Raw genomic sequence first — 17,410 nt, forward strand, 5'->3', positions numbered from 1 at the left:
AGCTAAATTTTGTTTTAAACCTAATCCTACTTCTATAACAGACGCAGGCACCATACTATAAATAGAAACGTAGCCTGTAAAAGCTTCTCTAAATTCCAAAACAATTCTAAAACTGTTGCTGCCATTTACTACAGTGGGCGGTTTATCGGTAACAAAATTACTGTCACTGGTACAATCAATAGCTATCATTTGATCTAAATTATAATTTTCGCTAAAATATTGATCCATACTATGAATAAAAGTGTTATCTTCTTTATCCAAAATATTACTATAATTATCCATATTTAAAGTGGAAGGTCCATTCCCTTTACAAAAACTGACATGCATTTGCCAAAGTCTTAATTTATCAAAATTGTTATTTAAATCCCACGTCACTGCTGTACCGCCAGCACTTACAAATGACCTTCTGAAATTTTCAAACGTAATTTTAGATAATACAAACGGTGCTAATTCTCTAGGTGAAAAACATAATTTGTCTAAATGATCTGCTTCAAATTTGTTTAAACATGAAATGAGAATACAATGAGGTACGTTTTCTGAGGTTTTATTGTTAGCCATGTTGATAGTCAAAGTGGTGGTAGCTTGATCTACTGGAAGATGCATTCTTTCAAAATGTGGAAATATATTTTGAGTATACATGTCATTGCTTTTGTTAGACATTATATATTTGGTTTTATTATTAGCCCAAGAAGGTTGAATTCTATAAATATTAGCATAAATACATGGCTCTAAAATAACCACTCCAGCATTAGCAAAAGCGGTTTTATCAGCATCTACAATTGGTCTCACAAATTCCAAAATTTGATTCATATCGTTTTCTATTGTAAATTCTAATATAATGGTTTTATTTTTTCCTAAAAAATCTCCAATTTGAAATATTTCAGGACATAACTCAGCTAATGGTACAACAAAATTTATTCCAGTAGTAAAAATAGTATTATCTGTAAAAAAATTTGTTCTTAATCTTGCTGCATATTCAGGTATATTTTCGATAGCCGTGTTGGCGGCTTTAACTAAATCATTTTGTCCTCTAGCTCTAGATTCCGCTACTGAAACAAATCTAGTCATGGGAGCAAGAGGAGAATAAGTATTTACTGTTCCAAAATATCGATTTAAAAACACATTTTTTTGATGAATAGAATAATTTTTTTTAGCTTGTTCGGCTTTAAATCTATTCCATATTCGATCGGTAACAAAATTATTGCATGGATTAGCATTATTAACAGCTTCGTTAAAAAAAACTTTCATCCCTTTAAATAAATGAAAAATAAAGTTTTCACACAAATTAATTTTAGGTAAAAAATTTATATCAGCACTTCCAGCAGCAACATCAAATAATGTTTTTGGACTTAATTTTATATTTTTAACCAACTGCAATTTAAAACATAAAATAAAATCTTTTGGAATAATAAAGTCTGTAGGTTCAATTTTAAATCTTATTCTTTGTGTAAATTCAGTATTTAAATCAGGTGTAAACTTTTGAATATCTGTATGTATTATTAAGTCTTGCGGTATTGACTTTTTAAAACCCGGATATATGTCTGATAAGTTTAATTTTTGTTTTTCAGATAAATTGCCATTGGCAGAGTCTGTTAATAAGTTACTATCTTCTTCAGCTTGTTGTATCACTTGTTCAATAGTGACAGGATCACTAGCTGTATATCTAGTGTTGTCACCTCCTCTTTGTTGAAACATGGTTTAGTAATTATAAAAAACTAATAATTTTTAATGATGGATTTTATTATAAACATAAATATTTACATTTTTTTTATTTTATTCTTCAGCCGATTCAGATTCTTCTTTTGCATAAGGCATTTTGTTAAATTGAACGTCTTTTAAGGCTTTTTCATACCCTTTTTCAAACAACTCTTTTCTTTTTTTTTGGGGGATTTTTTTTACAACATGATCAGATTTTTTTTTAATCTGTTGAAATTGCGTCAAGTTTTGAATACTTCTTTGTTGAAAAATACAATCTTTACACATTCCATTAATAGCATCTACGGCGTTTACTAACAATAAACAATTGACACAAACGTGTTGTTTCATTTCCAAAGGATTAATTTTGTTTTTTTAATTTTGTTTTTTTACAGGTAGCATTTTTTCTTCATTTTCACTACTTTCATCGCTAGTAGTGTCACCGTCTTTTGGTTTTCTTTTTTCGATTTTTTTATGACTTTTTTTCTGATCGTATAAATGTTTATATTCCTCAATTTGTTTCATTTTATCTTCAAAAAGTTTGTTCCATTGTTGTTGTAAATGTTCGTATTCTTTTTTAGTAGAATATTGATTTAAATTTTCAGCTACATTTTGTAAAGCTTTTTTTAAATGTGTTTGTTGTTGTTCCAATTTATCAAAATGGTTATTGGTTGTCGTGTTTTTATCAACTCTGTTCAAGTTATATCTTGCAAACATGTTTCTTCCTTTCATTTTTAATTATAAACTAATATTGTCCATCACAACAATGCTATAAAAGATTTTATATCGTTTAAAAAATAAAATGGTTCATTTCTGTTTTTTATACGTCTTAAGAAACTATAAAATGAATTTTAAAAGTAGGGTTAAAATAATTGACATCGCTTGAACTAAATTGCAATAATTCCATTTTTGAATTAAAAAACGAACACTTAAAATTGATCAAATCTTCAATGTCATTAAATTCAAAATATCTTAATTTTCCAGCAAAATTAGGTTTGAAATCTTTTAATAAATCTACGTTTATAACGCTTTGATTTCCGGTCATGTATTCTTGAACGTTAAAAATACATACTATGCCGTCTTCAAATTTATTATTAATGACTACATCACATTTTTGAGCTTGTTCAAACTTAACCAGTACATACATATCTGTATTGGATCCATAATTCAAAGCGTTTACATTTAAATTTTGAATTTCTGTAACTACACCTACCAATTTCTTCCTCTGTTTGTTATTTTTACTACCTAAAGATTTTATTTCACTAACAATGTCATATTTCATAGATAAGGTAAAAGGGTTTGTTTCGGTTGTCAAATAATTTTCATTCCGATACAAATATAAAACGGTATAATTTCCATTAAATTTTTCCATCGGTTCGTAAATATAGAGTAAAACGTTTCTTAAAGGTAAACTACTATCCCAATGAGTAATAATGTTATTATTATTGTCCACTTGATAAAAGTAATCGTTTTGAAAGTTCTTACATTCAAAAGTTAATTTTGATATGTCATTTTTGGTTAATATTCCTTTATATTGATTTTTCCACGTATAATATAAATCTGTATAATTCTCCGTTTTCTTAGGTATGTAGGCTGTGGTATATAGCGATACGGTTTTTTCGTTGGAGTAGGTAGGTTTTATTTGATCGTTGTAAATATGAGCAAAATTATGATCGTATAAATCGTAGACTAACCCTCCAAAAGAAGGCGGACTAATCACTGCGTTATACAGGTTCTCATTGACATTGGTATTTATAACGTCTGTTGATGGAAAAAAATAATTTTGTTTTTGATAATAAAATTGTTGTACATTTTCATGATATTGATTTTTTTCTATTCCAAAAAACGGTAATTTAAACATAGATTGGTCATTATTTGCAACGTTAATATCTTTATAAACATCAACAGGTGTGTTGGTCATATGTTTAAATTTTTGTTGAGTAGAACCGTAAATAACCACATTTTTTATATACACTCCATTATTGTCATGCCAAGGATCACCTAAATAACATTTCATGTTTGTAAAACCAGAGCTATGTGTTGTAGCACGAGTAGCTGTATATCCGGCAACATTAATATTGACGGTATAACTTGTACCGATTTTTATTTTTTCGTAATAAAAAGTATAATATTGGTTATAATTAAAATATAGGGATGCAGGATTCCAATATAAATCAACAAAATATAAACTATTGCTATTAGGAGTAATCCACACACCAGGGACTCTCATCGAGTCTGCTCCAGTAGTGAAGTGACATAGGTTTATATAAGTACTATGTTGTCGTGTAACCATAAATTCAAAATATATAAAAAATTCGTCGCTAAATATGGGTAAAGTTCCAATGAGATTATTATTGTTACATAATATATTTACATTTTTAGGTGAAAAAATTTTGTTTTCCATAGAATTAAAAAGACATAAATTTTGTCTAGCGTGAGATAAAAAGGATAAATTTTTTAATTGAATAAATTGATTCATATTTGAATTTCCAATGTATAACTTGATGTTGGAATGAGTAGTATTATTTATACTTCTTCTAAATACATTACCTTTACTTTCAATAGAAGCTGTAACATAATATTGATTATCACTCCAATTAAATTGTCTACTTAAGGTAAAGGTATACCAAGTATTCAATGATACATTAAACAAATTGCTATCAATCTCCGGAGTTATCAGATAAAAATTGGTACTGTTTGTAGGTAAGTATAAAGATAAAATAGTAGAATTATTTGATTTTAATGTAAAAACAGTACTATACATGGGATTTAAAGCTATTAATCGATATTGAAATGAAATAGAATATTCAGCTGATAATAACGGAATTTCACCAGTGAACATATCAGGTAAAGGAATAAATATCTCATCAGTTAAACTATAAATATGATTTGAATTTTCCGTAACAAACATACGTTTGGGTGAATTGTTATTGATATAACTGGAACTATTATTAGATGACATAGCTTGATTTATTATTCTTGGTAGTTGTAGTTGATAGGTAGGAAACATAATTTCTTTTTGTTTAAACCAAGGTAGTGGTAGAGTGGTAATATTTAAACCGTTTAATGAAAATTCATAACTATATCCATTCCATGCGATGTTTGGAATAGGTAAAGTCATTTGATGCAATCCAAACAAAAAATCTTGCGGTCTAAAATATGGAAACATACTTGGACTTATAGGTTTTAAAAATTTGGTGTTATTTAAAAAATTGACTGTTTGAGTGTCTGTAAAAGAATATTTATTTTTTACATAAACAAACAACTGTTCTTGTAGATATGGAAATAATACATTTATTTTGTTTTCTATCCACGTAGAAGTTAATAAAAAATCTGTCACATTGTTGGCTCCAAAACAAGATTCATAGATAAAACACAAGAATAATTCCAAATTTTTAGGATTACTGTCGACTAAAACTGTTTTAGGTTCAACATCATAACCAAAAGATAAGGTAGGATTGGTAAAATTTTGTACTTGAATAAACATTTTTGTTTGTTGATTAAAAAACACTTTTTTCATAAAATGAACCAATTGCCACGGTAAAAACGTTTGTCTTTTGATGTTATCCACCCAATTATCTGTACCCAAATAATTTTGCAAAAAAATTTTGACGTTTACGGTAAGGACTTCGCCTTCATTAGATATAGTTCCAGGTTCAATTTTTATCACCATCATTGGAAATTTTCTAGAAGCTTTTAAATTTATATTTCGATCCGGATCAATGACGTCTAATATATTACTATCGGTAGGGTTGTTGTTATGTTTAACAAAAATAAGAAAAGGTGTATTAGTGATGGTTGATATACTGTTTGTAATCCATTGATTTAAATTATTTTTGGTTTGATATGTTACTCTTCCCCATTCATGTAAATTATTGTATAACGTATCGTTATTATTATAGTTAAAATGGATCAGCGGTGTAAAATCAAAAACGCTATGTTTTAAGGTTGTACTAAATAAATTAATATTAGGAAAAAATCCAAAATGACTGACGGTCGATTCGCTCAGGTCGTTTGTCACGCTTATATTGAATTGAGGTAAAACATATTTTTGATTTAAATCGTCTGACTTAAAGTACCAAGCCCAGTTATTCACATTATTTTTAATAGACAATTGTATTTTATTTAAAAATGAATTTTGTTGATTGGAAACAAAATTCAAGTCAAACAATTCGTTATTGTCATTATTATTAAATATTTGAGAAAAGACGTAATTATTTTGCTGATGAAACAACGAATTCATGTTCATTTTAAACAAAGGAAGCAATTTTTCATTTTTAACATCGCCTTTGGATAACGTTTGAATAATATCTCCATAAGTGAGGTAGTTGTTGGTCGTTTTGTTTACAAGGCGTACTTTTTTAATGAACATACCATAATTTCCAAACAATGAATCATTATTAAAAAAAGACAATCCATTAAGAGTAGAAGTTAATTTTCCTGAATTGTTATTGATGTCTTGCAATATTTCAAACGTTTCCAACCCGTTTTCGATCCATAAATTATTGTATATGGTTTCATTTCTAGAATCTAATACCACCGATTCTGTTATTAAATTAAATTCAATAAATTGCGATAATATATTAGTGTCGTAATTGTTATGATAGATATTATCATCATTAAATTGTTGAATACTGTCTACAAGTGTTTGTGGTTTAGGAGTTAAAGACACCATGTTGGTAGGTATATCCATAGAAGCTAAATGAATCACTGAATTAGGTTGAAATTTAACAGCTTCCCCATTTTTGGAAACTAAAGGTAACGAGAATAAATTAAAAATGTTATTATTTAATTGACTCTCGTTTCCATTAGCCTTAATTTCTGGATAAAAATAAACATATTGAAAAAAGTTATCCGTTAAAATATCATCTAAAAACAATTCGTTGTTCATGTTTCTATTTTTGATAAAAAATGAGTTTTATAATGAACAGGGTTTTGATAATAAACGTTTGATTCTTTTTCGTTTAAAGGTAATAAATCTTCTCGACGTACCCAAATATTTTCTTGACCGTCTTTAATTAAATATTTGAAAATAGGCGCGTAATCGTTTGCTATAATATTCTTTCGTTTTTTTATTTTTATAATGGTCACTTTTTTATCTGTATCCCAATAGGGTAATTGTCTTGTAGAAGACTTACTAAACAACTCTGAAGCGACTGGTTTAAATCGTCGTAAATAACAATTCATGCCTACTTTTAAGGGTTTATACGGTTTTAATTTATAATTTTTGCTTTCTTTTTCAATTCGAGAAATGTTATTGCTATTAAAATTATTTCTTCTTTTAGCTGAAAATGAATATCTATCCAACATTCTTAAAGCTTCAGCGTCCATAGAGTCACCGTCTAAATCGTTAGCGTTTAAACCGTTTTGTTTTATTTTTTCGTTAAAAAAAGTTTCCATTTCAGATAAATAAAAATCCCAATTTTTTTCTTTTAATTTGTTATTATTTTGTTGCCATTTTCGAAGGTACATTTTCAGTCGTCCTATGACACTTTCAGCTAAATAAGCTTTTCCGTAATTTTTAGATTTATAATGAACAATGTTATTGTCTTTACACCATATTTTAAAAGCTTTATTAAAAAATTCACCTCCTCCGTCCGTTTGAAGGTATATGGGTTTGTTTTTATCTCTCTCGATGACACTAAATAAAATATCAAAAGCGTTTAATGTCGATGTTTCGTTTTTTAATTTCATAGCTGTTAAATAAATTTTTCCGCTTACGCCGTCGACTAAAACCAAACAATATTTAGGTCTATATTTCATTTGATCTTTATTAAAAGATCGCATATCGGCAATATCGGCTTGAAAATAAGTTTTTGGATCTGAATAACGCGTTCGATGTGTCTCGTAAGAGTAAGGTTTTCTAGGAGCTTGTTTTTTATCTAAAACGTCAACACTGGACGACGATACTTTATCGTCAGTTTGACTCCATTCTTTGATCATTTGTTTAATACTAGGATAATTTAAACTTTTATTAATAAATTCCAATTGAGACCATAAATTTTTATCATCGTTGTTTTTTCTTTTGTTATGATATAAAGAAATAAGTTTAAAAATTTTAGATTTGGATTTAACTCCAAATAAAACACTTTTTTCATTTTGAGAATATTTTTCAATTAAAACATCAATATTGTTTTTAAAGTTATTCATTTTGAAAATATTTTTCAATTAAAAAACATCAATATTGTTTTTTAAGTTATTCATTTCTTTCGTTTACTTTTCTTTTTCTTTTTCTTTTTTTTAGGTGTACTCGATTGAACTAAATTTTGTAAAAGTGAATTGGGATTTAAAGGTGTAAACGAAGTGCTAGGTTGATTAATAGAATCTGTTGATATAGATTTATCGCCCTTGTTGTTTTTGATACTATCATCGCTTACTCTTGTAAATTCATTCAAATCAAAAGTCGAATCCAGTTCTTCTTTGATATCGTCTGTTTTAATTTCTGGAGTATCTACTAGATTCATTAATTTTGTCGGCGTTAATACTTCGTTAGCTCTTTTTCTAGTTTTGATAACGTTTGGTTTTGATACTTTGTAACCGTCTGGATAAGAGTTTCCCTTAAATAAGTTTTGAATAAAATAATGAACATCTTTCTCTGTTGATTCAAAAAGAAATATAGCTTGATAATTATTTAAAATATTTTGTAAATGATTTATGTTTCCGCTATAGAGGCTTTTCAAAATCATAAAAAGTTCCAAATTTGATTTTAATCGAAGATAATCTTCGTCAATGTCATAATTAAAATCTAAAATTTCAAATATTTTTGTTTGCGTTGGCGTATTGTTGATCACTGTTATAGTGTCTACCCATATTTTTTTAGAGTCATCTTCTGCTAATAGCGGCAACTGACCAGCTGAAAAAAAAGCTTGGAGTACTATTCGCATCATGATTTCACCTACATTAAAACTATTTTCTAAAACAGCAGCGTCGTAATCTCTTTGTATTAAATTCAGAAATTCGCTATCTACAACAAAGTGTCTATATTTTTCTATGTAGTCATTCATATAATCGTTATGTTTTGTAAATAACTGTGCTAATTGAATGAGGTTTTTTTTTAACGGTTCTCTACTATGAATTTTGATCCATTCGCTTACTCTTTCACCATGACTTTCGTCTACATCTAAAGTGTTGGATAAAAAACTTTCCGTTTGAAGTAAAGAACTATTAGTTGCTACAGCTAAATCGTTAGCTGTAGCTGTTGATAATTTGTTGGTGTTTCTGAATTTGACGTTTGCTTTTAAAATATAGTTCCAATATTTAGCAAAAGTTAAAAATTGGACTTGTTCCTTATCGGCTAAAATATAATTTTGATGAAATTTGAGAGAATCTGTAATTAATTTAAAAAAATTATCAGCGTTATTGATAAACAAGGTGTCACCCTCTATAATATCAAAATTAGTGTTGGTGACATTAAGAACCACATCTTCCAAGTTTTCGTTGACGTCAATGACTTTGTTGTCATAGACAATGCAAATTTTGACAAATCTCAAGTTGTTAGGAGCTTGTTTAAATTGAAACACTTTTAACATAAAATTTAATTGACCAATCTGACGATTTGTCGTTCTATCACACATGTTTTCAATAAAATACTTTAAACTAAAATTTTCATTCACTTTCGGATAAAAGAATAACGTTTTTTGCAACCATGATTTATTGACTATATCGTATACTTTTAAAAAATCAATGATGGGATGAATAACATAACTAACTTTATTTTCGACTTGTATGTTTGACCTTAATTGCGATGAATAAATGGACAATAAATTTCCATACTGGGACGGTTCACCAGTGGATGGGTTATTCATTTGATAATCTTTGTTGCTTCTGAATCGCATTAAAGCTTCATTGGTATTTCGTTGGTTTACATCGCTGTTAAATTCATCGATTTTATTGGCTTGTATAATTTGTCGAAAAGCGTGTACATCATGATTTACGTTTTGATATAGATTATATTGATTTTCAGGTAATAAAGTAGAATCTATATCTCCTTCCAATACTGTTTGTAAAGTGAAGGTTTTTTGTAATTCGTTTTGAAAACTTAATTCAGCATTAATGCTATGTTGTGTTTGTTCACTAGTCTCATCCATCAACAATAACGATTTGGGTAATAAATCTTCATTACCAAAGTTGAAACTGGGGTTTCTGTCTGATTTGACCTGTTGTTCGTCTGTTTCTGCAGACTGATATTGGTCAATTTCTTTAAGCAATTTAGCGTCGCTAAGTGCATTTTTTTATAGCAAGAAATACAAATCTGAAATTGTTTTTTTATAATTATTACTTTTAAACATTTTCGTTTATAATTAAATCAAGATCGCAATACAAATGATCGTAAGATTGTCTTAATAAAGTAGTAATAGTTTTTGTTCTTTGATGACTGTTAAAATGAACCAATCTGTTTGCATAAAAGTTAATAGTTTCGTGAAACTGTTTAAAGCTATTCGAATTAAAATAATCCACCAAAACTTTCAAGTTATTTTGAACAAATAATGCGATAAAAGCATTTTTGTTTTTTAACGTTTGTTTTTGATGTAGCAATTTTCCATTTTCGTTGTATACTGGTAACGGATATAAATATTCTCGTATAAACACTTTTAATTCATAACAAACGTTATCTCTGTAAGATTGTTGAATTTGTATTCTTTCAATGTCTGTTAATAATTCGCATTTTAACATTTTAATCACGTTAAATTTTTCACAAATTTCTCTTACCCAACAAATAATTTCTTGTTGATCGATATTATTTCGTCTGTTGATTTTAGGCGTATAAATGTCAGTTCTCACGTTTATTCTTTTTCTTCTTTCTTTTCGAGCTTTTTTTTCAGCTTTTTTTGATATTTCTTCAAAGTTATCATATTCCAATGCTTTTTCATTAGCTTCTGTAAAAAAATGATTCCACTCATCATCAATAATCGTTGTCATCTTCGCTCACCGATTCAAAATCGCTTTCTTCACTCTCTGAGTTTGCAACACCGTATCTTCTTTTTAATTCCAATTTTTTTAACAACTGTTGAGCTTTTTCCTTGACCTTGTCTTTTTTTAAATGAGGTTCTTTTTGAATTTTTTTTTCATTTATTTCTTTTCCTTGCTTGTTTGTCTCGCTCACCTGATTAGAGACAGTTTTTAAAAAATAGCCGTTCTTTAAATGTGGTGACTTTACGTAATCGAATTCTTGAAATCGTATGATGGGTTTGTTGACACTCATTTGATCGTAATCGTAATCAATCACACCGTATGCATCCACCGGTATGTAGACTTTTTGAGTCATTTCATTTAAATGACTTCTTAAGCGAGCGTGAGAAACGCTTTTTTTAAAAAAAGCCACATGACTTTTTTTATTAGAAGTAATATTTACTATTAAATCTGAAATAGGATGTTTATTTTTTTTATCAGAAGGGAATTCAGATTTAAATAATCTTTCTACTTCAATGGAATTATCAAACGTAATGACACATTTATAATGGGATAATAAACTAGCCCAATTTTGAGAATATCTCATCGGTAACGTGTGAAAAATAGTTAAACTACTGGTGGCACTATGAGTTCCACTAGCGCATAAATTATTGTTTTGCGAACTTTTTATACAATCAGGTCCAATGTCGTCCAATATAATCACTGTTTTAATGATACGTTCATCGCTATTTTGTATACCAAACCTTTCTTGTGAAAAACTGACTACTCTTTGAATATACTGATCTAATTCCTGTACATTGTTCACTACCAAGTATAAAAAAGCCTGTAACTTGTTCTTTTTAAAGTTGACAATTTGTTGCCATGTTTCAATTTGATGTTCACTCGGCTCTCTTCTTTGCAATATAAAAACCATTTCGGCGTAGGGATATTTTCCTAATTTTAATAAATCTCTAGATAAAGAAGATTTACCAATTCCTGTAGGTCCTACAATAATGGTCTTTTCAGGTAAAGAATCGACATGACTATTAAAAATGTGATGTTTGACGTGATTGACATTTTCTTCAGTTTCTGTCTGATCACCTCTTAAATGGTACCCTGAAAATCCTTTTTCTTTCAAATAATCACCTAGATTTTGTTCTTCTTTATCACTCAGTTTTATTTTTTTAGCTTCAACACTCATGTTATTGACTTAAAGAACTTATTAAATTTAAAGCTAACGGTAGAAATTGTACCCAACCACCTCTTTTGATTCTTTTATTTTTTATTCGACTATGAAAGGTGTTATACCTTTTTGATTTTTTAGCTTTTTTATAAACTGTTCGTTTTTTCATTATTACATGATCAAATCAATTTCCAATTAATTACACATCAAAATAGAGCTAGGTATTATATATTTTTATATAACTCATTTTTTTACGTGTCGAAATACGTATTTACACCTTTTTTATTTTTAATAAATTACAAAAACATTTTTACAAAATCTCCTACTATTGGAATTTTTCCTATCGTGTTGTGTATTAATGGAACTGTAGCAATAATACCTTTTCCTCTTTTTCTTAACTTATTTTTTCTGAAGGAAATTCTTTTTAATCGCGCTTGTCGTTTCCATTTTTTAATCAATTGTTTTTTGTTTTTTTTCCAATATATTTTACCTGCAGCACACATCTTTCGCTAATAACACTACAAAAAAAATACAACTCAATATAAGTAACACATTTTTTATTAATAAAAAAAGACTATAGCTTTAAATCAAAAAGAAATTATTCAACTTCAGTATATTTTCGTTTTAAACTAATATTTTGTTTTTCAATGGCGTCATAAAATTGTTGAACTTCAAATCGCACTTTAATGGCTTGAAGATTTTTTCGAATGGTATCTTTTTTTCCAAAAAGTTTTAACTGTTTTAAATTACAAACTCGACTTAATCCAACATAAATTAAACCTGAACTAAATTCTTTATCGTCCAATTTTATATACAATCCTTCACATGTTAAACCCTGACATTTGTGAACAGTCAAGGCGAAAGCTAAAACAATAGGATATCCGTTTCTTTTGGAGACCACTTTGTTTTTAAGCCTTATTTCCTCTTCGTATTTTTTTAATGGATAAACAAAAGAATCTTCTCTAATAAATAAGGGATTACCATCGTGACTTAATTGAAATGTACCACGAGTACCATTGACTAAATTAAGACTGACGTCTATATTTTTGATTAACATAATGTTGGCTTTTTCTTTGACTTTTATCATTTCAGGAATAGCAAATTCTTTTTCATAGACTTTGTTAGTGGTAGTACTATGGTATTCGATGACATTGCCTTTTATTTCATTTAATTTTTCTTCGTTGTACTTTTGAACTTGCGCGCGAGTAAAAAAACATCTTAACCACAAAGGATGATCTGTATAATTTTCAACATGATTTTCTAACAATAAATTAATATCATCCTCTGTCAACTGAGCTTTTCTTAATCTTTGTAATAAATGAAAGTAATTTAAATCTTCTTTTTGACGAAAACTTTGTGTCAGTATTACATTTTTAAATTGACAGCGCGCCCAAACGGTAGACGTAAAACAAAAATTACCTTGGACTGGTGGAAGTTGATAAAAATCACCTGATACAATAACTTGAATACCGCCAAAGACTTTCATATTTCCTCTTAATTTTTGAGCTATTTGATGCAGTAAATCAAAAAAATCAGCGTCTAACATGGATATCTCATCGATAATTAAAACATCTACTTCCTTCCAAAGTTCTCTTTCCTCCGTCTTCATATACTTTATAATCTGAACGATATCCATAGAGCTTTTATAACACGCAAATTTATGCACGGTTATTCCATCGATATTTTGAGCTGCTACACCCGTCGAAGCTGTCATTTGTATTGTTTTTTTATCTTTGTGTTTTTGATAAACTTCTTTTAACATGTGTGTTTTACCACAACCTCCACTACCAGTCAAAAAAACATTGTGTCCCATGTTGACATGTTGTATAAAGTCATATTGTTCTTGATTCATTATTATTTTACTAAAAAAAATATTATTTCTATGATAAAAAGACAAATAAAAAATACAAAAAAACATCCATATTTTTCCACATTTTATAAAAAATTTTATAGGATACAACGTTATAAAAAAACAATTCAAAAACGGTTTATTTCTTTTTGATCCAAAAAAAATTTCATTTCATCCAACGTACTCAACATATTAGTTGTCTTGAAAGACGAAATATCACGCTCAATAACATGGACGGGTATATAAGAGTCAATGATGACATAATCGTTTAAATATTGTTCCTTCAATAAGTTTTTGACTTTATTTTCCTAATTTTATAAAAAATTATTAAATAGATTGGAATTGAATAGGCTATACAAAATAAAGTAAACAATGATCATCCATGACACTATGAACAAAAAATAATTTATCGCTTTTACTAAAATATTTAAATAATCGTCTTTATTTAAATGATTGATCAACTTTATTTTCACAACAACCTTGACATTTTCACTTTGGTCATTTATCGTTTCTTTTGTTCTATTTTCAAAATAGTTCTTTATCCACTGACGAATAAACTTTTCCTCTGACAAAACCGAATTCTGTTGGTTTTCATTGTTATTCATTTTTTATTTTTTCTATAAAAAATTTTTTACAATTATTTATTCTTAACAAACATGTTTTTTTTTTTGACGATGATATTATTATAAAAAATGAAACTTATTTATATATTTCAACTATTACAATTTATAACAATCTTTTATTTTTTCAATCAATACACATTTTGAATCTCTGCCATATTCAAAATAATCATTGTTTTCTTGCAAACATTTTTTTATGATTTCTCTAAAATGTTCACGATCTTTTACGCCATTCACAGGAAAACTTCTTTTGATAGTTTGAATATCATCGTTCAAAATAAATTTAAATTCGCTTTTAATCATGGTTAAATATTTAACATTCGTACAAACTGATTCAAAAAATAAATATCTTTCGAAATTGGTGTATACTTGCTGAATATCTCTATATTTCACCCAATAGAATTCCATACTACATTTAAAATCGCCTGTTTCACCAATCGCTTTCAACGTTAAATAATAACTCATGTTTTCTTTTGACTAATCTGTGAAAAATGCAAACGGATCATTTTTTTAATATAAAAATAGTCTTTTTTACAATACGGGTAACAGTAAAAACAATTATCCAATACACGTTTTAAAAAAGAATGTTTTTCTTCACTGCAAACATATACTGTTTTTATAAACCAACTTTGATTATGAATCAAATTATACAATCCAATTTCTAATTCATTATTAGGATTCAAACGTTCATAAAGGTCATTGATATATTGTGACGTTATGTTACAATCTTGTTCCAAATTAAACGTAAATAAATCCATTTCCCAATGTTGAATATATTTAATATTATCGTCTTCATATAAAATAACAATCATCTAAAAAAATAGTTCAAATTACATAGTCTCAAAAACGTGATAAAAAATAAAAGTTGTACTTGTAATATATAAATTCCAATACAATTTTGTAATTTTCCTCTGTCGCATTTAAAGTCTCTTCGTAAATATGATACGATAAACAACTATAAAATAAATGGGCAAATTGCATAGGGTGATTTCTATCCATACATTTATCATTGATTAAAAATTGAACTAACAACACATTGTTACTAATTTTCGGATCAGCTAAACAAGCTTTGATTAAATTAATTCTATTGTTATTATTTAAAAAATGATGAACTGTTTCTTCCATCTGAGGGTTGGCAGTTATATTTTTCCAAGTCACCTCTTTTAACCACGATTTGTAGGCTAAAAATTTCCTCAAAGCTCTAAATTTTAAATCCACATATTCTTTGGATATTTTGTCATGTTTTTTCATTTCTTCGTAACATTGGTACATTTCTTCGTCTATAGACATATTGTTATAAATCTAAACGTGAATATTATTTTTTTCGTTTAAAAAAGCATACAATTCTACAAACCGTGAAAAAGTATAATATAACAACTGTTGATCATTTCTATTATGTAAATAAAGAGGTATAACAAATTTTAACACTTCCATCAATTCTTCTCCTAAAAACAGAGTCAAATGATGCACATCTTCTTCAAAAATTAATTTCTGATTAATATTAATTAGTGGAAGATTACTTTCTAATATATCAATCTTGACTTTTTTATGTAGACTATCACCTGTGTGATACCACGTTAAAATATCTTCCGAATGACATTTTTTTAAACAATCGAACCAATTTTCAGACAAATCAAAAAAAAATTGCGAATGAATATAATTCAACTCTTCGTTGTAAAAAGTCACAATCACTTTAATGTCTACTATGTTTGTCATTTTTTATGATATAAAATAGTTAAAAAATCGTGATTTATATATCTTGTAAAAGTTTTATATTTTAGCATGTTTATTTCTCAACATTTGACAATTTAAAATGAAGAGACAAACATTTTTTACGTAAACACACCAAAAGCTCGCAATTACTGCAGAGAATTTTTACATGACCGTTATTTCTCTCGTGACACATTTTACAAAAAACATCGTAATACGTTTTCACTTTTTTTTCGTCATCCTCTACACATGGAATTCTCATTACTTTCACAAAACAAAATTTACAATAATCTTGAATCAATTGTTTTTCAAAAAACGTTTTATTGCATTCGCTACACTTAGCCATTTCATCCAACTTTACTTTTTTATAAAGATCCAAACTCGGATGAATCAATAACGCAAAATGGAAATCCGATCTTTTCTTTTTATTTTTCTATTATTCTATTTTTTCTATCTTTTTTTTTTCCAATTTTCAAATGCTCATTGTGAAATACCATTTTTTAGTCAAATTTTCTAAAAAATAATATACTCATTTAAAATATTTTTCAAAATAAGGACTTTCTTTTACACAAAAGCTTCTTATTTTATTAACGGCAGTCATTAAAGGTATGTAACATATTTTAGGAAATACATTGACATTTTTAAATAAAACAAAACTTCGAAAAATACAATGACATAATAAAAATTGATATTCAGCCAAATCTGCAATTTCTTTATATTTGAAAGAAAATTTTTCTTTAAAATGATCATTATAATGATAAGTCACGATGATTTCTTTTTCAACTGAATTGTCCAAAATAGCCGGATATAAAAATAAATCAGTCTCCAACTTGTGCTCGAGCAAACATTCGATATGGTGTACGTTTTTGATCGTTTTACATCCCACATCAGTTGTAACATCATTTTTCTTTTCAAAAAACACGGTTAATTCTAAATGTAACTCATCCATTTTTTTATGTAATCTAAATATAAAACAACTTTATTTATTTATGAATCGTAAAAAAAATTACAGTTTATTATTTGTCATCGCAACAATTTATATTTATGAATCGTAAAAATAACATTACAATTTATTATTTTTCATTCATTTCATAATGAGCGTGGTGTTTTTTAACATGTTTTTTTTCACATTTTTTACAACATTTCATATGACAAACTGGACATAAATAATATCCGTAGGTTCTTTTTTTATAATACGTTTTACATTCGTAACACATACTATATTTAAATTTATTTAATTTATTCAAAAACATGTCGTGATATCTTTCTTTCATTAAATGATGCTTTCGTTTCAATTTATTGATTGATTCCATGTTGCCTCTCATCATGTACATAAAATCTTGAGCATGTTTTCGCATCACCAAATATTCTTTCTCTATTTTTTTAACGTTCTTTACTACTGTATCTAATTTGTTCATCAATACATTTTCATCTTGCTCTTCTTCGTCCGTTTCTTTATCTTCT

General features: G+C 27.6%; 1 protein-coding gene across 1 annotated transcript; it reads right to left on the bottom strand.

The window, feature by feature from the left end:
- Positions 1 to 12,365: 12,365 nt before the first annotated feature.
- On the bottom strand, positions 12,366 to 15,526 carry LOC149885490 (ATP-dependent DNA helicase PIF1-like). Its single transcript, XM_090093305.1, has 3 exons — positions 15,238 to 15,526; positions 14,888 to 15,026; positions 12,366 to 13,629 (listed from the first exon to the last, which is right to left on the bottom strand). The coding sequence occupies exons 1-3, from the start codon at positions 15,524 to 15,526 to the stop codon at positions 12,366 to 12,368; spliced, it is 1,692 nt and encodes a 563-aa protein (XP_089949431.1).
- Between the last annotated feature and the right edge of the window lie 1,884 nt (positions 15,527 to 17,410).

The sequence above is a fragment of the Hydra viridissima genome, unplaced genomic scaffold (assembly GCF_058129835.1).
Source record: "Hydra viridissima isolate aposymbiotic clone 2 unplaced genomic scaffold, HvirCarnegie_v1 scaffold_7, whole genome shotgun sequence".
NCBI lineage: Eukaryota > Metazoa > Cnidaria > Hydrozoa > Anthoathecata > Hydridae > Hydra > Hydra viridissima.

Coding starts and splice junctions, on each gene's coding strand:
- LOC149885490 (XM_090093305.1), bottom strand. CDS start 15,526: ATGTCTATAGACGAAGAAATGTACCAATGTTACGAAGAAATGAAAAAA. Junction 15,027..15,237: donor ATTTTTAATCAATGATAAAT/GTATGGATAGAA, acceptor TTTTATATGAAG/ACGATAATATTAAATATATT. Junction 13,630..14,887: donor AATGAATTAGAAATTGGATT/GTATAATTTGAT, acceptor TATTTTTTTTAG/TAAAATAATAATGAATCAAG.